Source organism: Rhinolophus hipposideros (genome assembly GCF_964194185.1).
Source record: "Rhinolophus hipposideros genome assembly, chromosome: 12".
NCBI classification, from domain to species: domain Eukaryota; kingdom Metazoa; phylum Chordata; class Mammalia; order Chiroptera; family Rhinolophidae; genus Rhinolophus; species Rhinolophus hipposideros.
In genome coordinates, this window is record NC_138058.1 from 60,715,287 (window position 1) to 60,737,498 (window position 22,212).

Consider the following 22,212-nt stretch of genomic DNA (forward strand, 5'->3'; position numbering starts at 1 on the left):
GGAAAGAGGAATGAATGATGGCTAACTGGTATAGGGTTTTTTTCGGTGGGTGATGAATATTGTGGTAATGCTTGCACAACTTTGCAAATATATTAAAAGCCATTGGATTTTACACATTAGGTGAATTGGCTGGTATGTAAATCTCAGTAAAGCTGTTATTTAAAAAAAATTGTTCAACATCTAACTGTAGAGGATATGGTTTCTTTTTGTTGCAACCATCTCAGAATTATCCAACTTTATTTTTGTATGATATATTACAAGGAACTTATTTAATATCACACTTACTATATGTCAGTTCTTTTCCACATATAAACCATATCATAAGGGTTGGGATAGAAAGCTAAAGATACATAGATAAGTCATCTTAACTATTGTCTGCTCTTGTCCTCTTTAAGTGTTATCTACTATGTATTCCTTTCTTAGGACATCTTAAGAGTCAATTGAAATGCTGTATTACAAAACTTGTGTGTTCCAATGAACCATGCTTCTGCATTTCATGTTAGGTAGCTATCTACCTACCAACATACTTCCTATGGTATCTTAAAGCTTTTTAGTCGTACCACAGGATGCCAGTTTGCTATCCAAGCCTTTTTAGTCCAACTGCTAGGAAAGGAGAAGGCGTTAGTAAACACATACGTACTTTTCAAAGTCATCACTAGCAGTAGTGATTATTATTTTTATTAAAAGGTCTGAATCAGCAGTTTCTTTATCTTTTATCATAAATAATACACTTGCATTTTATAGAAGATGAAGAGCAGTTGCTCTCGATTAGGAGACGTTTAGGTCCTAAAGGGGAAGACCCTCATTTACATAAGACAAAGGTTCAGCTAAGCTCTGGGGTAGGAAACAGCTAGTGATGAAGCAGAGAGTGGTTACTTTTTGTCACCTACGTTGCTTCCGTTGGAGAAATCCTCATAGTGCCCTCTCAAACTAGCAGGCCTAAAACTATTGATTTCAGAGATGAAGGAATATATGTATTAAAGCTATGGTAGAGGTTTTGAGGTGGAATGGCTTTATTGCCTTCATTTTAAAGTTAGGCGAAACTGGGACCTGTGCTCTCAGTGCAGGGTTCTACTGAATCATGTTGTCCTTTGGATTTACCTTAGGAACATACGCACTGGCCAGTGGACTCTAGAATCTTTTCTAAGTTTTATCTAATTTGATGACTAACGGTTTATATTCTGCTTCCTGCTTCTTCAATCAATTCTATTGAAAAATTTAAGACTGAAAAGTAATGAATACTAACACCCGTCCCTTCCCCATCCTATCATCCTTCACTAGAGCTTTCTGAGGAAATAAACTGAAAAGGGAGGCTGTTTGCCATAGAACTCCAAAAAGAAGATCCTTCCCAAAAGTGTTTGGTCACAGTTCTTAATACAGGTAGCAGCATATGATTGGGGAAGGAATGGTGCTAGATATCAACTCTGATAACAAAATTTTTCATTGTCATTTTTTTCCCTCCTAGTATCGTCTAGACTGTCACAGCCATCCTCTCCCCAGTCAGGCTGCCCATCACCCACCATTCCAGCAGGTAAAGTCATTTCTCCATCACAGAAGCACAGCAAGAAGGCACTAAAGCAGGTAATCATACTAGTCTGTTTATCAGAAGTATAATCTCCTGCGTTAAAAATGCATGACTCTGGCAGCCGTTCAAAATTTCTTGAAAGGACATTATGTCCTTTTGAGGAGAAATTTCATGCAGTTTCCCAATTTAGATTTAATAATTTATGTACCTCCAAGTTAAAGGTTTGTGGTAGATTCTCTTTATCATATTTTAATTTGTTCCTAATTTGCTAAGAGATTTTTGTATGTTTTTTAAATTATGAATAGGTGTTGAATTTTCCAAGTTTGTTTTCATTCAGTATTTATTGAGGTGATCAAGAAGCTTTTCTCTTTAAAGCTACAGAATTCCATGGTTAGATTTTCTAATATTAATCTATAGTTAGCTCTCTAAAATGAACTACATATTTTTAAACATGTATGGAATTTTCTTTTTCAAGATTTTTAGCTTGGATTTTTCTGTTTGTTTGTTTTTGTCTTCTTGTTCATTTTTAATAATATCTATGTACAATTTTGGAATCAGGATTGTTCTAGCATCGTAAAATAAATTGCGTAGCTCTATATTTGTCTAGATTCTTGGAAAAATTTGTAGAAATTATCTTTTCCTTGAAAGTTCTGTAAATCTCACCTTTTAAAATTGTTTTCCTAGCACTTCACTTTTGTTTTATCTACTTTTACTGTTTTCTTTTGATTTTCTGCTTTTTGAGCCAATTTTGGAAGTTTAGTTTACTTAGAAAATGATCTATTAAACCCAATTTTTAAAAAAGTTTGGTATAAAGTTGTACATAGTATTCTTTTAAGTCTTTTTGTCTCCAGTGTTGTTCATTTATAATGTATCTTCTTCTTTCCTGTTGCTACTTGCTAATGGTTTGTCTATTTTATTGAGCTTTTCAAATAATTAGCTTTTGATTGTTTTGAAATGCAAATGGTCAGTAAATATAAACTCACTAGTAATTAAGGAAACATTAAATAATAGACTACTTTTATCCTCAAATTAGTGTAAAAATTTTAATTATATCAAGTACTGGCAAGTGTGTAGGAAATGGATACTGTTAGTTTGCTTGTGGAATATAAATTGTTACTTTGGGGAGAAATTTTGTAATATCTATTAAAATTTTAAATGCCCATACCTCACGACTAAGCATTTGAACATTTTGGAACTAATGTTAGAAAAACATATAAATACACAGAAAAATATTTGTGTTGAAGTTTGTAATAGCAAAAATTTGCGAGTAGCCTATATATATCAGTTAGGGAACTCCTTACTAAACAATGGCAATCCAAATGCTGGACAACTACACAAATTTTATATAAAAGTTGACTTTATAAAGAGGTTGTTCTATATGTATAAACATGGAAACATCACACTATAACGTTGAATTGTTAAAATTAAGTTGTATTATGGCATGTAGGTCATTCATACCATTAATAAAAAATATACATACTTATAAGACTATTATATTTTTAACATAAACATGAATATGTATATACAGAACACACATAAATGTAAAAAAAGGCTTATTAAGGACCAGTAAGTTGATGACTGTGGTTAACTTCTGAGGATTGGAGACCAAGACTGAGTGGTGGTCAAACGAGAGTTTAGCTTTATGTTTGATTTAAATGGTAGAATGTATTCATGTATTATCTAATTAAAATTTTAAAAAATATGTAGATCTTAAAATATTTAAACCAAAAGTGCTTTTTTAAAGAGATGTCTAGCAATTTGATATCATTAATTACTGCCTGCCTTGGTATCCTGTAAGCTTTTTGAAAGATTTTAAGAAGTATAAGATGCTTCTTTTCCACAGGGAAAAGGCAAGTATTTTCTTGAACCTTGTTAGCTAATTCATGACATGTACACCACTCCTGTATTATACCCCTGTAATTCCAGGAGTCAAATGTTGTATTTTCTATAGGGAACACCAGTATGGAAAATTGTATAAATTATTAGTATGTAAAGTAAGGCCTTGTCTCCACCGTCTTTTTCATAGTTTTATTAGGTGAAGAAAATTACTTCCATATAAGTTATTCTTTACCACAGTGAAGGCTTATTGTTGTTTTTAAATTTTAAAATAGGATTAGGAATAGGTTTCTAAAACACTGAGGGAGGGAAAACAGTATGTACAATTCTTAAATAGAGAGGCTATAAGTTATTCTGTTTCCATCATGTGTCTGAAGTTACATGATCACAGCAGAAATAGGTGAAATCAAATGGTTCTGTGGAAATTTTGCGTTAACTTAAATACTGGGAGTAACAAGGAATAAATATTATACTAGTGGCTGCTACCAGGAAGCCCATTTTCTGTTCTGATTGTAAAGAATGAGAGAGAAGCTGTAATCGATGATCAGACAACACTGACATTTTTTTATACACTGTGCTTCTGCCTCTCCCATTATAAATGTAGGGAATGTAAGCCAGGCACCTGACTGTCTCACTTCTTTTCTCCATGAATCTCTTACATGAAGGAGATCAGATGTTCCCACTGTGCTTTTACAGCAGAGCCAGAGATAGGTATGAATATGAAGCAGGAGAAAACTAGACTGTGAAGCAGCATGGGAAACGAGTAGCCAGTTATTTCTGCACAATGGTCTTGAAGGTTGAAGCTTACACTGACCATTTAGCAAGGTCCTAAATTTTCAACTTTTTCCTGAAATGTAGCTTCACTTTCTTAGTTTCTTTGTCTTTTTTCCCCCCTTAAACCTTGCGTTAAAAAATTGCCTTCGTGTATCTTCATGATTAAAATCTAGGATGTTATTTGTCTTTCTGTTCATTCTAAATAGTTTAGTATAGTGTATTCTGTACACTAAGAACATCACAGTAATAAAAATATTCTGAAATAGCCAGAAGGAACCACATTATTCTTAGAACCAGTATTTGCTAATCTTACTTTCCTTCTGTTTACTGCATTGCTGTAAATTGCTGAGATTTGATCATTGGGCCAAATCTTACACATTCTCAAACTCAAGTAGTGATTTACAACCTTTTGTTCAAATGTAACAGCTCTAAAACATGCATAAGCTAAAATTTTACATTTCTGCATAGAGTTGATGCAAACGGGACTCTTCTTAGTTCAGGGTCTACAATTCTATTTTTAGAAATGACCAAAAACATTGAATTCTATGCTACTACAAGTATGAGAAGTACGTGGCATACTGGTGATTTTTAAGTTCTAAAAAATGTTAATCACTTTTTTATATTTTATAACGGAATAATACTGGCAAAAAATATCCAAACTCTTTAAGGGTCATTGAGGCCTTGTGTTTAATTGCTTTAATATAGGTTGTTGTTTACTTTGGTAGATTTCAAAGAAACTGGATGATCAGCATGCTCTTTGCCACTTAAAAAGAAGTCATATTTTTGTTATTTCTAAAAACTGATTTGTTTCGTTTCTTATAATCAGTTTTCTCTTTATAGGCTCTAAAACAGCAACAGCAGAAGAAGCAGCAGCAGCAATGCAGGCCAACCATGTCCATCTCCTCCAACCAGCATCTCTCTCTGAAGACTGTCAAAGCAGCCAGTGACTCTGTAACTGTCAAACCTGGTAGGCAGACTGGGTGTCTTTTCACTGGAAGTGTTTTTACAGAATTTTTATGTTGGCTTTCCAATTTTTATTCTATATAATTTATTTTTCAATTATTATATTTACTTACATAATCCTTGTACTGCCAAATTATCAATATAAATCCTTCCAGGGTAAATGGAAAATATGTACAAGGATAATCATGCAGTTATTAAAAAATACATCAGTGGGATTTGTGTGTTAGAGTGAGATCAATGACTAACTTCCAAGATGTCTTATCTAATACTTGGAAGCCTCTAATCAGTAACCTCAGAAAGGTGATGTTTCCAAAAGATGCTCAAACTGAACTCTTCACCAATTCTCTTCTTTAAAAATAAAAGGTTTTGGGGGTGACCGGTTGCTCAGTTGGTTAGAGCATGGTGCTGATGACACCAAGGTTGCCGGTTGAATCCTGGCACGGACCACTGTGAGCTGCACCCTCCTTAAAAATAAATAAATAAATGTTTTCCTTAGAATATGTGTTACCTGTGAGTTTCCTGGACATATGTACAGACCTTTGGATTTTTGTTGTTGTAGTTGCTTGTGTTTTTGTTTTTTTTTACCTAAACTGGTCTAGATACAGTTTGTGTTTTATTACACAATTCATTTTGATACCAGCTGATTGTATGGGCCTGCCAGATTTAAACTGTGTCTTGAAGAACTTTGCATTTTTGTTCAGAAGGAAATTTACCACCAGAAGCAAATAATGTGCTAGAAGGAAGAAAGGGATTTTATTTTACTTTTTGAGTCTTAATTCTCAGTTTTAAAGCACATTTGCAAGGTCACGTTGCTTCATACATGACTCCGTTTAGTTAGTGTTCAGTGACTTGATTGATTTCTATCTATAACCTCAATGTCACCAGTCTTTTATATATTTTTCCCCTAGCAATATGGGAAGGAAAACAATCAGATGGACAGTCAAGCAGCTCTCAGAACTCAAACTCAAGCTTTTCTTCTTCAGTTAAAGTGGAAAATCCTTTGCTAGGCTCGGGGAAGAAGTCATTCCAAAGGTCTGACAGACTTCACACAAGTAAGTTAATTTACAAAGACTTCAATTCTCATGCCTTAATTTAGCAACTCTATGTCTGAAATTCATCAGCTGCCTGGCTTGTTACTTCCTGTTCACCTATGAGGTCTTGACTATCTTCCTGTTCTTTCTGCTCTGTTCTTATCAAACTTTATTTCAGAATAAGATCTGTTATCAGCCATTTTGTGGTTTATTTCTTTTTCTGACAATAGGTTGCTTTGTCCAGCATTATTTACATTTCATTTCTTACTGTGTACAGAAAGGTAGGAGGGCTTATAATTAAACATGGTAAACTGAGTCTTTTCCTGCTCCATATGAATCCCACTAAAATGAGAATATGGAAACACAAAAGAGTAAATCTACAAGGGTGAAAAAAACAAGGAGACAGCAGATGGGCAGGCAGTGTCAACCATTTTGAAAGATGAAAACTGGATGGAGTTTTTCACAGAGCTAAGGAGCAGATGCCAGTAATAAGCAAGCTAGCTAAGGCTGCAGAATACCAGAAAGTTTCCAGAATTGGTGATATTATGTATCATAGCAGAGAAGGGTGAGGCATAGGATTGAAAAGAAGAACCTTCTCTGAAAGTTAATAAGCAGTGTGATGGCTTACCTTAGAAAGAGACAGGAAGTTTATTTTGAAATAAAATAAAACCATACAGATTTCAAATTCAGAGATACCACACGTGTCGCTGAGGGCAGGCAATGAGGCAATGTACTGAAATTAGGGAAATCAAGTAGAATACAAATACTGAACAGTGATTCTCCTGCTCGGCTTCCAGGATGCTGGTAATGAGGCATATTTGTACCACCACCACTGCCTTCCTCCTCCCCATCTGTGCTCCAGCAGGAGATTGGTGGATTGGGACCTAAAGAAATTGAATAACTTCAAAAAAGGCTGCAGGCAAATTTATAGATTACCAACTAAACAGAGATCATCTTAATCACACTTCTTGGAGCTCATCAGTCTATAAGACCCACCCATGCACCCAAAATTTCCAGTCAGCTTTTTTAAGTGCCTGTGTTTTACTCATGATTATTAAGGATCACCTTTGAAGAAAACCCCCATCATGAGAGACAAAATCTAAAATACAGACTCCGAAGAAACAGAGACAATTCAGTGAGAAAAACATAAGTGAGAAAATTTAAAACAAATGACTTTTAAAACTATGATATGCACAGAAGGAAATAAAAGATGATATTGCACCCATGAAAGAACAGAATGCTATTTTAAAAATCAGAAAACAGCTCTAGGGTATTAAATACCATGTTGTAGCAGTAATAAAAATTTGTAACAGAAATACAAAAAGTTAAAGGTGAAGAAATTTGCCAGAGCATAGGTCAAAGGAGATTTTCAAAAGGAGAGAGAAGATAAGAAAATTGGAATACTAATCTAGGCTGTTCAATGTCTTAAATAGTAAGACTATCAGAAATAAAAAGAGTAATTGAATATTTCTGTTTTATAACATGATAAGGTAATTGATAATGTAAATGATAAGATAAATAAGAAAATTTCCATAAAATTGAAAGCTACAGATTCCAGACTGAAAGTACATAATTGGTGTTAAGAAACATGAATATGCTCGTGTGTGTATGTGTATTTATGCACATACATATATACGTAAATATATACACACATACATAAATATATATAAATACATATGCATATATATATATACACATATATAAATATTCCAGACCCTTCCAAACTATTAAGTTTGAGACTAGAACTCATAATATTTTCAGACAACTTTCTGGTTTGATTCTAGGTAGGATTATAAGTTGGTGTATTTTTTGTTAGAGACAGTATGTGCCATACACTGAATATGCTCTTTGATGATCAGTTTCACTGCCAAAGATTAAAAATATTCATTTATTAAACAAATACTTGTAGACGGTGCACTAATGTGCCAGGCACAGGTTTAGGACTTAAGAGACATGGTGATGAACAGAGTTTCTTCCTTTTGGAGCCTGTATTCGATTTCGATTCAGTTAAAGTCACAATTTTAGTCTCGTCATTTAATTAAAGTTGAAATGTGGATGTACAAAATCAAGCAATTACGTACTGAGAATTTCCAGCTTTCATACAAAACTAGGAAAAATTAACTATTAAAAAGAAGGCAAGGGCCGGCCCTGTGGTTCAGGCGGTTAGAGCTCCCTGCTCCTAACTCCGAAGGCTGCTGGTTCGATTCCCACTTGGGCCAGTGGGCTCAACCACAAGGTTGCCAGTTCAATTCCTCGATTCCCGCAAGGGATGGTGGGCTCCGCACCCTGCAGCTAAGATTGAACACAGCACCTTGAGCTGAGCTGCCACTGAGCTCCCGGATGGCTCAGTTGGTTGGAATGCGCCATCTCAACCACAAGGTTGCCGGTTTGACTCCGCAAGGGATGGTGGGCTGCGTCCCCTGCAACTAGCAAGGGCAACTGGACGTGGAGCTGAGCTGCGCCCTCCACAACTAAGACTGAAAGGACAAGTTAAAGCTGAACGGCACCCTCCCCAACTAAGATTGAAAGGACAACAACTTGACTTGGAAAAAAAAAAAAGGCCTGGAAGTACACACTGTTCCCCAATAAAGTCCTGTTCCCCTTCCCCAATAAAATCTTTAAAAAAAAAAAAAAAAAAGAGAGAGACATGCTGTATTTAAGTTTGACTTGACTTAATGGCCAAAAAGTAAATGAAAGTTCACTTGCTTTCATGCAAATAAGGATTAAAGGAAACAATATGGGCATTTTTACAACGTTTTGCTACAATGAATATTTTCAAAACAAAGAAGAAGCTGTACATTTCTGGTAAAACATAAGTTAAGATAAAGCTAAATTAGATAATTTACGTGAAATTATTTTAGTTAACATTGGTATAATTTGTTTTAACTTCAGTAAAATCAATAGTATGTCATATATTTTTACATCCCAGATTCAGTCAGAAGGGTAAACAGAGCTCTGATTCCAAGTATAATATAATAGAATAAGGCAACCCAAACTAAAAAAAAGGAAAGGTTAACTTTACCAGAATAAGAGGACTTAAATTTTTCTAAAAAATGAGCCTCTTTCAGGCTTGTAAAAGTATCTTCAGGGCACTATTTGATCACAATAATTTACAACTGCTTCTCAGTTTCACTTAAGTTAACATTTAACTAAGTTTCATTCAGATGTGAAGGTACACCATAATTGCAAAAATAGTAAAAACTATTCTTGGAATCCTGCCACTCCCATGCTGTCCATTATATGGCAAAGGGAAACTAGGAGGTTGCTTTTGGGCCTTATAGAGCCATTGCAGCATTGTTCATACAAATAAAAAACTGGTGACCACCTATGTGCTTATCACTGGGTGTCCAGTAAGTGAATCATGGTCCATACTTGGAATATGGTGTAACTTTTTAAAGATTTAGAGGTGGATTTGTAGGTGATAGGTAGGAAAGATGATCAAGATATTCAGTGAAAGAAAAAACAAAATACAATTAGTGCGTATAGTGTGATTTCATTTCTTCAAATAAAAAAATGCCATTTTTGATAGGAAGCCAGGATTTAAATGTAGAAACCTTTACTTTTCATTTTATATATTTTGTTATTATTCCAATAAGGACCACCTTTATCTTTATCTTTCAGGTATTGTTTTTATTATCATTTGGTTTGAAAAATTAAAAAAAAATTTTTCTTGTGATTTCTCCTTTGTCCCAGAAGTTATTTTGAAGTTTACTTTTAAAATATCCACATATATAGGGATTTTTGTGTTTTTGTTGAACTTTTAAATACCTTAAGATCAGAGATCATGCACTCACTATATGATACCTGTGCCTGTACATAGAGGGTGCCAGAAAAAAATGTATACATACTTTAAGAAAGGAAAAAACTGTATTAAAATTGTAATACAATGAATGACGCTTGCATTCATTTGATCAACGCCATCTTTTGAGCAAATGTCCTACTACATACACATTGCTACCATAATTCAATTCAACTTCAAAAAGTAATAGATAGATAACATCTCTTAATATGTGTACATTTTTTTGGCAACCCTGGTAGTGTAGGAGAAATAGCATATTCTGAAGCCACATGTCTGGGTTCAAATTCCCACCCTTGAACTTTATAGTGTAATGTTGAGCAAGTTACTTACCATACCTGGACATCACTTTCTTTATCTTTGAAATGGTTTCCTACTTCATTGGGTTGTGTGAAAAATAATTGAGTTAGTAAATGGTAGTGTTTAGTGCCTGGCTCTCAGAAAGCCCGTATTATATAAGTGTTTACTGCGGCTGTTATTGGTCATTGTTGTTATTACTACTAATTTAAATTTACTGAGATCCTTTTTTGGAATCATAGTAATGAATTTTATAAGTTTACTCTAATTGTAAAACACAAAATTCTGTGTTTATTGGATCAAACTTGTCAATCTGAAAAATAGACGAGCTTTTTTTCTTCTTTTTTGGGCTGCTTTTGGTGTACTTGATTTATTAATAATTGACAGAGATGTTTTGAAATCTATCCTAATAGTGTCTTTGTCCAGTTCTCCCTGTTCTGTCAGTTTTTATTTCACATATTTTGAAGCTATATTATATTAGATATTTTCATGTTTAAAATCTTCCTGGTGAATTGAACGCTTTGTCATTATTTACCTTATTAATCAATGAATAGGTTTTTTACTTAAAGTGGTTTTCATTTGATATTAATAAAGGTATACCAGATTTCCTATTGGTAGTTTTTGCCTGGTATATCTTTGTTCATTTGTAGTTCCTTTTGCTTTTGGTATATCTCTTTACAGAGCATATAACTAGCTAAAAAAAATTTAAAAATTTTAAATTTAATATGACAATCTCTTTTATTTGGTGAGTTTTATCCACTTACATTTATTGTAATTGTTAATCTATTTGAACTAATTTCTACAGTCTTGTTATTTGTTGATTTTTGTCTTGCTTGTTTTTCTTGTTTCCTTTTATTTTTCCAGTTAAATTTTTTTTCTTTTACTTGACTGAGCTTTTTGGTATGTCCATTTTAATTACCTCTTCCTTTTTTCTCTCTGATGAGTTTGGTATACATTCTATTCCTATTCTTTTATTATTTTTTTAAAATTTTATTGCGGAATATTGGGGAACAGTACGTTTCTCTAAGGCCCATCAGCTCCAAGTCATTGTCCTTCAATCTAGTTGTGGAGGGCGCAACTCAACTCCAAGTCCAGTTGTTGTTTTCAATGTTTAGTGGCAGAGGGCACAGCCCTCCATCCCATGTGGGAATTGAACTGGCAACCTTATTGACAGCTTGTGCTCTAACCAACTGAGCTGTCTGGCTGCCTCTATTCCTATTCTTTTAGAGTTGATTCTTTAGATGGTATCATGCATGTTTAATTCTTAAAAGTAACCCTCACCCCAGTTTTATTGATTTGTAATGTACATGTAACATTTTATTAGTTTTAAGTGTACATATGATAATTTGATATATATGTATATAGTGTGAAATGATCACCACAATAAATTTAGTTAACATTCATCACCTCACATAAACAAATTTTTTTCCTAATGCTGAGAACTTTTAAGATCTACTCTCTTAGCAAAAAAGTAACCATCTTGATTTTTTTCTGGAATACCAGGAGTACTTTATAACAACTTAGCACTGATCTTTTCTGGACTTAAATAATATTGTCAGACATTTTTGTTCTTTGTTTTTAATCTCACAAATCAGACACTACAATACTATTGTTTTATATAACAATGTTGATGTAGATTTATCTACCTTTCTCCATTATATCCCAGCCCATCTTTCTGTAATGATTTTTTTTTCCTGTATTATAATTTTTAAAGAACTTTGTTTAGAGCCGGTCTCTTGGTAGTAAATGCTCTCAATTTTTGCTTATCTCTATAGAAGTCTTTGTTTCATGTTTATGTTTGAAGGAGAATTTGGTGTACATATCATTAGTAGTTGATGGTTGTTTTCTCTCAACATTTTATAATTATTGAACACTTTGTTCTGGATTTCCTTGTTGTTCAGAAGTTTGCTGTTATTTTGTGTTCCTTTTAATGAAATCTTTCCTTATGGATACTTTCAAGCTATTATCTTGGTCTTTCATAAGCAGTTTTACTAAACTAGGTCTAAGCATGCATTTCTTTTTGTCTTGCTTGGAATATGTTATGTTTCTACATCTTTAGGTTTATAATTTTCATCAGTTCTGGTAAACGTAGTACTATCAATTCTTTAAATATACCCTTTTTCCATCCTCTGTTTTTCCTCCTCCTGGGTCTTCAATCAAGCATATATTAAATCTTCTCATTCTGTGATTCATGTTTCTGCTTAAGCTCTTAAAATATTTAATCTTATCTGTCTTTCCTATATTCTGGATAAATTGTTTGGCTGTTCCAGGTTAAAATTTCTCTTTTGACAGTGTGTGAACTGCTCTTTAATCCATTCATAGTATTTGATTTCAACAATTTTTATTCTACATTTGTAGAAGTCTCATTTTTTTAGTCTTTGTTTTTATTTCTAATTTTCCTCATCTTTATGATTACACTTTATTTCTTTCATCATTTTATACATAGCTATTCTGTATTCTATATATGTGACAGTTTCAGTGATAGCAGCAGTTCTAGGTCTTAATCTTTTCTGTCTGGTTTCTGTTGACTTTGTCATGGTGGCATGCCTTCTACTTTGTCAGGGTAATCTTTGTGAGATAGTGCTGGATTTTATTTTGTAGGCATTCTATGGGTTTAATTTAAGGGAAATTCTTTCCTCTTAAGAGAGATTACTTTTGTTTGTACTTTTTGTTTGGCCTGTAGCCAGAGGTTATCAACATCTAGGATTGTGTCGCTTTGTGCAAATATTTATAAATGTAGAATTTCTGGGTCCTAGATTCCTATGCACATTAGAATTTTCCTGTATATTGTTAAATTTTCCTCTAATAAGAGTATATTAACTTAAGCCCCCCAGCAGTATTTGAAAGTTGGTTTTGCTTTTTCCCTACATCGTCCCATCACTATATTACAATATTTGCCATTTTGATAGACAAAAAAAATGATCATTGGTTTAACTGGTATTTCTTTAAATATTAACACGTTAGCATCTGTTTTGGTTAGTCCACTATGAATTGCCTGTTAATTCCCTTTGCTCATTTTTCTCTTGGTGACATTTGTCTTTTCCATATTGATTTATAAATTCACTTCTAATATGAAGAATAGTGATCTTTTTCTTGTGGCTTGCAAATCTTTTTTCCGAGTTAGTCTTCTATTTTTATATATATTTTTTCCATTTACATTTTAAAGCTTTGTGTACTCAAATCTGTCAGTCTTTTGAAAGACTTTAACCTTCTAATTATGAACAGATTTCCTGAAACTGCTAAGCTATTCAGTCATAACATTTTTAGGTAATGCAAATTCAGATTGATGAAAAAATTTCTCATGGGAAGAGAAACAGGGTCTCAGTATGATTTATATATATATTTGCGTTTTTCTTTTTTTTTTTCAGTCAAATTTTGTGTATGTGTCATTTATCATAAACTTCCTCAATTCTATTTGGGAAATAATGAAGTCTCAGACACAAAATGCACTTTTAGTGTTGCAAATAGTTCACATTCACAGACCTTGTTCTATTTTTGCACAGAAGATAAAGTGTATTCTTTTATCCTTTATGAATGAACAAAACTTCCTTTGTTAGTCTGAGAAGAAATTTCTAAGAACCTTAAGTGTTACCTTCTTCACAATGTGATACTTAAAGTACTTATAACTGCGGGGTATTTTTGCAGTACAGAGCAAGCTGTAGTTTAGATACAAACAGGAATGTGAAGGAGGCCTAAATAATTTTCTTTCATATTTTTATAGGACAGATGAAAAGGACGAAATGTGCTGAAATTGATGTTGAGACACCAGACTCCATTCTGGTTAATACAAATCTTCGCGCACTGATCAACAAACACACCTTTTCAGTTCTTCCTGGAGATTGCCAACAGCGACTGCTTTCACTACTTCCAGAGGTGGATCGACAGGTACGGGATTTCAAGCCAAGTATTTTTATAACCCTTCTGAAGCTGCCTTCACTCATCCCCTTTAGAACTCCTTAAGACTTTTTAAATAGCTTTTTATGTGTACCTATAAAGAAGTGGTATCAAAGGTACTAAACAAGAAATAAGAATATTTTTATGTAAGTGTTCTTAATAGGTTAGCCCTATAAGGCTTATAAAGGAAAAAAATTCTTGTCAGAATGTCAAGATTAGACTAAAATTGTCTAGCTGTCACATTAGATGTAGGTATCCACAGTGTAAATACAGTTAGGTGGAAGAATTGTTTAAGACATTAAAGAGGGGTTTTAGAATGGATTTTTTTGAGGTGATTCATTCTTTGGTTAAATTTTGCTTTCATAATAAAGAACTTAAAAAATTCAATATAAGTTATGTTCTTTTTTAAAAACAGGTAGCTAGAAGAAATACCAAAGGTTTGGGAAGAATCTAGGCGGGGGCCAGAGAGATTTTAGCTTGGTCAGGAATAAGATAAAGGTATGAGACTGAGGCTTTCATCAAGCAAAGAGTGACGAGCAAGTACCCCCACCCGCGCCCCCGATTTTCTATTTCCTCCTCTGTAAGAGGAACATAGGACCATTGTGACTTTCTAAGGTTTATTCAAGTCTGCGATTTTTTTCTTTATTCATTATTTCCAAAAACCTACTATGTTCTAAGTAATCTGATAGCCCCCCGCCCACCTCTCATCCTAGAAACTACATTAGAGAGAGTTGTTTTTCCTAGTTTACAGTAAGAATGCTAAATATATTCCCTAGTTTATGGTAAGATTAATGGAGAATAAGTAAGCTACACAAATCATTATAGCTAATTGACAATAAAGTCAAAACCAAATCTTCTAACTCTGAAAATCATCTTTCTACTACACTATATTGCTGTCAGTTTTATAGGGCTGTGAATCAGCACGTGTGGAAGCCAGTCATATTCCATTTCCAGGGTGTCCAAATAAGTCAGGTACACCATAAGCCATGTGGACAAAGAAGTAAAACTGACCCTTTCCAGCGACTGCTTTCCCCACGTGATTTATCACTTCTCGGAGAAATTAGTCTTTGGATGCCCAGTTCTTGTATACAACAAGTTAAGAGACTGATATTTTGGCAGTGTTTAGAACACTTCTTGTTAGGGATTGCTCTCATCTTTTTAAAAGACTCAGGTTATTAGGTTGGTAATAATGACATAGGACCTAACTGAGGGCCTGTGGGTAGGCCTGTAGTATAGGTTCCTCAGACCTGTCTTGACTAATGTTCCTCACCTCTCAGGAGGGATTGCCACATCTAATTTTAGAATTAAAAGGGACCTTAGAAATTATCTATTCGACTTCTCATAGAGAGGTTATTCTTTTTTTTTTTTTTAAGATTTTATTGGGAAAGGGGAACAGGACTTTATTGGGGAACAGTGTGTATTTCTAGGACTTTTTTTTTTAATTGGGGAACAGTAGTGTGTTTTTCCCAGGACTCATCAGCTCCATCCAACTCAAGTTGTCCTTTCGATCTTAGTTGTGGACGGCGCAGCTCAGCTCCAAGTCCAGTTGCTATTGTTAGTTTCAGGGTCACAGCCCCTCATCTCTTGCAAAGTTGAACCGGCAACTTTGTGGTTAAGAGGATGCGCTCCAACCAACTGAGCCATCCAGGAGTTCAGCAGCAGCTGATTGACTTCATTCTAGTTGCGGAGGGCGCAGCTCAATGGCCCATGTGGGAATCGAACTGGCAGCCCTGTTTCCCAGAGCCCTTGCTCTAATCAACTGAGCCACCCATCCGCTATGGGGTATTCTTAATAGGAGGTTACTTGGCCTCTCTTTTCCGGTTATTATGGAGGGAGCCCACAGTCCTCTTAGAAATACTGTCCTTATGTATGGAGAGTATGGAGTTCAAATGAAATAAATACAACTTCACTGTCAGATGAAATTGGGAGTGTTTATAAAGAATTCTGGTTATTACTAGAATGAAACATTCAAAAGCATATTGGAAGTATATGGAGTGCCCAGCAATGAACAGTAGAAACACATTATGTAGACCAGAGAAAAGAATAAGGGATGGGAGTGGATTAAAACACCTTTCTTTAGATCTGTTTGAAGGCCTATCATATAGAAGAGGATAACTTCTTTGTTTCCCCAGAAAGCAGATATGGGGTTAAAATAACTTTTTTTAGAAAACAATTGGAGCTGTTAAACTGGAATGGAGTGACTTGTGCATCACTGGAATATTCAAACAGATTGGATGACCTGTGTTCATTGGGAAATCTGTTACCCCTCTGTTAATTCTCTAAACAAATTCAAGCCCTCTGGCTGATTTCAGTCCACTGCCTGATTTTTGTAAATAAAGTTTTATTGGCAAGCAGCAGTCTTATTAGCTTACATATGGTCTGTAGCTTCTTTCGTGCTACAATGTTCAAGTTAAATACTTGCAACAGAGGCCGTATGGCCTGCAAAACCTAAGATATTTGTTGTCTGTCTCTGAACAAAAAATGTTTACCAATTTCTCCTCTAGAGCCAGGGGAAAATAATGTTGGCCCAGGTAGATTTAGAAAATAATGTGGGTTGAGAAGAGTTCCTCAATCCCCAGGATGTCCTAGTAGTTACCTAAATTTTCTTTAAAATACTTTTTTTGACTTAAAACATACATTTAGGTTTTTGATCCATCTAGCATTTTTTGAATTGCCCTGAAATTGGGATTCAACTTTATTTTGTACTGGATAGCCACTTGTTCCAGCCCTATATATTTATATAATCATCTTTTTCTTGCAGTTTGAAATACTATCTTTGTTATATATTCTATTCATTCCTTTACAGTATGTATTTTATAGGTGCAATTGTAAAGGCAGTTCGCTCTCTCAATTTTTAAATTTTTTTCATATGAACATTAAGATCATTTTATTAATAAAAAATCTGCAGATGGATTCTGATAGGAATGTAGATACTAACTTTGGGAAGAATGGTGATTTTATTAAGTTTCTGCATCCAGGTTTTTTCAGATCTTGTGTTTTATGTCCTTAAATAAGATTTTGTGGTTTTAAACCAAAACAGAAAATCCAAAATCTCTTATTACAAAGAAGAATCTTAAAACATTTTTGCGGGGTGGCTATTTAGCTCAGTTGGTTAGAGCGTGCTGCGCTTAATGACAAGGTTGCCAGTTCGATCCCCACATGGGCCACTGTGAGCTGCACTCTCCCCAACTAGATTGAAAAAACTACTTGACTTGGAACCGATGGGTCCTGGAAAAACACACTTAAAATAAATAATTTTTCAAAAAAGTTTAATAAAAACCCAAAACATTTTGGCGAGACTTCATGACATCACAAATCAATAGACAGATTGGATGAAATATATTTGACATGTAAACAGTTTTACTATGAATAATATAAAGGATTCTCACAGATTGATAATACAGCTGAGCAACTTCATAGAAAAATAAGCAAATGATAGGAATTGGCGTTTTGCAAAATGGCAAATATTCAGTAAACATGCAAAAAGATGCACAAAACTCTAGTAGTCAGGATAAAGGGAAATTCTTACCATTTCAAATCCAGTAGATTGGCAAACTTTAAATAATATATGAACATCTATTGTTTGCAGGGTTAAAGGTATGCTCATAAATTTCTAGTAGAAATGTGAATTGTTTTAGCCTTTTTAGAAAATATCTAATTACACACAAATATTTCTTTGCTCTCAGAACCAATCCCATAGAGATAAAAGCACTAATAATTTCATTTTACCAGAGTGCATATTGCAACTTTGTTGACTGTGGGAAAGCATTGGAAACAAAGTGTATGCTTATGATTAGGAAATTAGTAAATGAATTGACGCACATTATGCAATGAAGTAATAGGCAGCTATTATAAGGGAACTAAAATTATGCCAGTTGACTTGGAGAGACTTACACAATGTATTACATGAGCCAAGTAAGATTCAGAGCAGTGTATGTAACTTGGTCAGTTTTATAAACAAATAATAAACCTCTCAGTAGAAAACCTTTTACTTATGTATTTATTTGTCTGCAGATGATTTTTTGAGTATAATTAATCAATTGGAATGGAATTAAAAGGAAAGGAAGAAAGGAAAAGACGTGTATAGAAAAGTAATTCTTTAGAAAAAAATTACATTATAAAATAGAGGTGTCCGTAATAAGCAGCATGGTATGATAAAGTCACGTTTCTATAAATTAAATAATGTACATACATTCTTTTCTAAAAAGAAAGTCATATTCCACATGATATATTTGGCTTTCTTTGTAAGTTTTCTTTGGCTTATTTGACCCAGGTTGGTCCTGATGGTCTGATGAAGTTAAATGGCTCAGCCCTTAACAATGAATTCTTCACTTCAGCAGCACAAGGCTGGAAGGAAAGACTCTCAGAAGGTAAGGGTTCTCCCTTATGTCTCCTCGCATTTGTGTCCACTTGGAGCCACTCTGAGGACCCCTGCGCCTTCTTGGGCATTTGAACTCTCTTGGAAGGCAAAGGACAGGATGCTGCCTAGCTGTCCTGTGTGAAACACACTGCTGGACTTTTCATCCGGAGTGTGAGAACCGGGCTTGGCTCCAGACGGAGGCCAACAATATGTTTATTTAGGGATTAAAGTCATCTGGGAAGCTAAAAAATAAATACGTTTAGGCCCTATTCCTAAAGCTTCTGATTCAGTAATTCTAGGTTAATGTCTAGGAATTGAAATTTCAATAAGTTCCCTAATAAGCAGAATATAGAATTAGAGTTATTTTTATGGTGCTATGAATTATGGTTTGGTAAACAGTGAGATAACTAACCTCTTTATTACTCCCCAACCTCAATAAAACTAACAGTGAAAACAATCACTGAGAACTTTTTGAAAAAACAGCTTTATTGAGAAATGTTTTATGCACTGTAAAATTTACCCATTTGAAGTGTATAGTTCAATGGCAGTCAGGGCGTTTTAATAAATATAGATTATGACTGAGAATTGCTGACTGGTCACTGGTTTGCCATGTATGCCATGTTTCTTCTTGTGATCTAGCAAATTTACTGACGGTAAATTATAAACCATAAAAAAATTATTGATCGCATTTGCACAGCATGTAGTCTCAATCACTATTAGCGCTTCTTAACCCTGGCTGCTCATTTAATCACCTGTAGTGTTTTTAGAACTACTGACATCCAGGTCCCATTCTCATGAGTTTGTTTTCATTGATCTAGGATGGTGCCCAAGCTTCAGTGGTTATTTTTTTAAGTTCCACCAAGTGATTCTAACATGCAGCCATTATTAAAACCACTGGCTGTATTATTTTGATTTCTTATGTTACATTTGTTTTTCAGTACACATGGAATAGACTAACACTTGAAAAGTCATATAAAGGTACGCCAAGGAATAGCTGCAAACAAGTGTGAGGAGCTTCAAAATAAGTACCTTTATAAGGGGAACATTAGGAATACTATTCATTGCTTACTGCTTGTCAGATCATTTGCAATTAGAGTTCATTGACCAGTTACTTCATATCTATATTGTTCGCTGCAATTGTTCACTTTTCCCTTCGTATTTTTGTTTTAAAACAAATTCTTTGTAGAAGGGATCTTTTGCTGATTACTTTGGTCCTTTCTCTTTCTTAAAGATTTCCTTGAGCAGAGATCCCTTTTTTTCCAAAAGAATTGAAATCACACATGCACTTTAATACATGCATTACCATTACCATTTAACACATGCATCACCATTACCTTTCTTGAAGATTAATTTGGTAAAGGATTTATGCTCTTCAACTCCCCACTGTTTTTAAGCAGGTATTATCAACAAAGATACCTTGATTATTTTCAGCATTAGTGATATATATGTATATGTACACACACATATACATATATATAAAAGCAGTCACTGCTATACCTATAGTCATGTGATTGATTATATTTTATGAGTAGCAAAATCTTTGAACACTGCACTGTGAACAGAGTTTGGTACTTTTTATTCCTCATTCTGTTATGCACGGTACACTCAACAAAAGAGCAGAAGTTCTGGATTGGATTCTGACCGCCAAATTCCTCCTTTTCTTGTCATATACCCAGGACTGATTTCCACTGTCCTCTAAAACTTTTCCTTTTCCTCTTCTTACTCCCAGGAGGTCTTAAACTTCAGGTCTGCCATTTCCACCTCTTACTCCCTGGTGTCCTGGGTATTAGAGCATAAAAGGGAGTGACCTTTCTGAGCCGCAAGTTTGAAGATGGCCTACCAAGCACATTGACTGTTCTCTGCTGATGGAGTGGGAAGGATTCAGGTGGTTGGTAGTATATGCAAATAAATGGCATATTCAGAGCAGCTGGGTCTTTGGCATGTTGAGTTCCGTGTTGCTAGGGCACTAGACTGGTACAATTTTTGGAAACTTAGAAAACTGACAACTCCAAAATAACTCCCTATGTTTTTACTGGAACTTCAAATGCCTTTAATCAGGGCCACAGCTGTTCATTATGCAGGTATAGAGAAAAGGCCTAAAACACAAGTTGCCTTGGAGAAACAGCTTTAAAATAATAAAATGCCTAGTGGCATTATTTATTGAAAGCTCATGAGTATTTTTCCAGTGGAAAGCAATTACTTATTCAAGGTTAGTGATACAAGAAATCTGTATGGAATATAAGGTTTAGAGCAGGAGGGAGGTGCTGTACTAGGAAAGCCCAAAAAAGAGGCCCAGTGGACCTCAGTGAGCACTAAAACTGCATGGAGTGGTGTGCAAGTCTTTTTATTTCACCTAAGGGCGCTGTGGTACTCCCTTTTTAGAGTGAGGAATTGGGGGAAATTTCTGTTTTCACAGGGTAGTATTCTGACTCCTTCACGAGTCTTTCATGATTTACAAATAGTTAAAAGTTGCAAACAGCATATTTCTATTGAATATCCTTTTTGTTTTTTGGGGGGTTATATTGTAGGTGAGTTTACACCTGAGATGCAGGTGAGAATTCGACAAGAGATTGAGAAGGAGAAAAAAGTAGAGCCATGGAAAGAACAATTCTTTGAAAGCTACTATGGTCAGAGGTAATATCAAGATCGGTTCTATAAATCACATGTTAATTCCTACATGTCATGTGGTGTGTCATCTTACTGCCTTTTGAGAAAATCCAGTATGTCATGTTTTCCATTCTATTTTTTCACCGATTTCCTTTTTTATTTTTTTTTAACCAATTAGTCTTCACTGAGAAAATTTTTTCTTTTTATGTATCTCAGGTACACAGAATTGGATTACTTATAATCTTGATTCTTAACACTTTACCATTGTGGGTGGGATGGTTTCTTTAGGGAAAAAAAAAAGATTTCATTATCTTGAATTAGAGTCCCTTTCTTTGAATAGATTGACTGGCTCTTCTTCCAGTAACTATAAGATATAAGAATACTGAAGTTCTGTACGAGGTGTGATCAAAAAATACAGTGGATATTTAAATTTTAAAAATTATTACAGTAAAAGACACATTGCCATTAATCCCCCTCAAAATACTTGCTTCACACACACTTATGCCTTCATGCTTACCACTTTCTGAAACAGTTCTGGAAGTCTCTTTTGTGAGTGTCTTCGGTTTCACTGCCGTGGCTGTCTTGATGTCCTGAATCATTTTGACTTTGGGAAAGAGCCAGAAGTCCACAATACCAGATCTGGTGAACAAGGTGGATGAGGACACACCGTAATGTTTTTATTTAACAGAAATTGCTGATCCAGAAGTGATGTGTGACACGGAGCCTTTCTGTTGTGATCAAAAAATACAGTGAATGCTGCTGCCGAGTGCTACCCAAAGGAAAGACAGGGATCTTCAATACGGGAAATGGTGCGTCAAACCTTAGTGACAGTGTGTGACAAGTTTCAACTTGTCGGGTGCAGTCAGTTGAGTGTGAGGTATGGTTGAGAGAAGGTGTGTTTTAAAGTGTACCCGAAATCATTCTCCATCATGACAACACTCCATGTCACATATCATTTCTGGTGCAGCAATTTCTGTCAAATAAAAACATTGCGGTGTGTCCTCATCCACCTTATTCACCGGATCTGGCACCGTATGACTTCTGGTTCTTCCCAAAGTCAAAATGACCATGAAAGGTAAATGTTTTGAATCCATTCAGGACATTGAGGCAGCCATGACAGCGCAACAAA

At 34.7% G+C, this 22,212-nt stretch overlaps 1 protein-coding gene across 2 annotated transcripts in view; it reads left to right on the plus strand.

The window, feature by feature from the left end:
* Positions 1–22,212, plus strand: part of ASXL2 (ASXL transcriptional regulator 2) — a 119,489-nt gene that overhangs the window by 84,455 nt on the left and 12,822 nt on the right. For both annotated transcript variants that reach the window (XM_081068223.1, XM_081068222.1), the window contains 6 exons: positions 1,466–1,581; positions 4,976–5,102; positions 6,007–6,150; positions 13,944–14,107; positions 18,390–18,486; positions 21,005–21,110. In XM_081068223.1, coding sequence (XP_080924349.1) covers positions 1,466–1,581; positions 4,976–5,102; positions 6,007–6,150; positions 13,944–14,107; positions 18,390–18,486; positions 21,005–21,110 — 754 coding nt within the window. The remainder of the gene's footprint in view (positions 1–1,465; positions 1,582–4,975; positions 5,103–6,006; positions 6,151–13,943; positions 14,108–18,389; positions 18,487–21,004; positions 21,111–22,212) is intronic.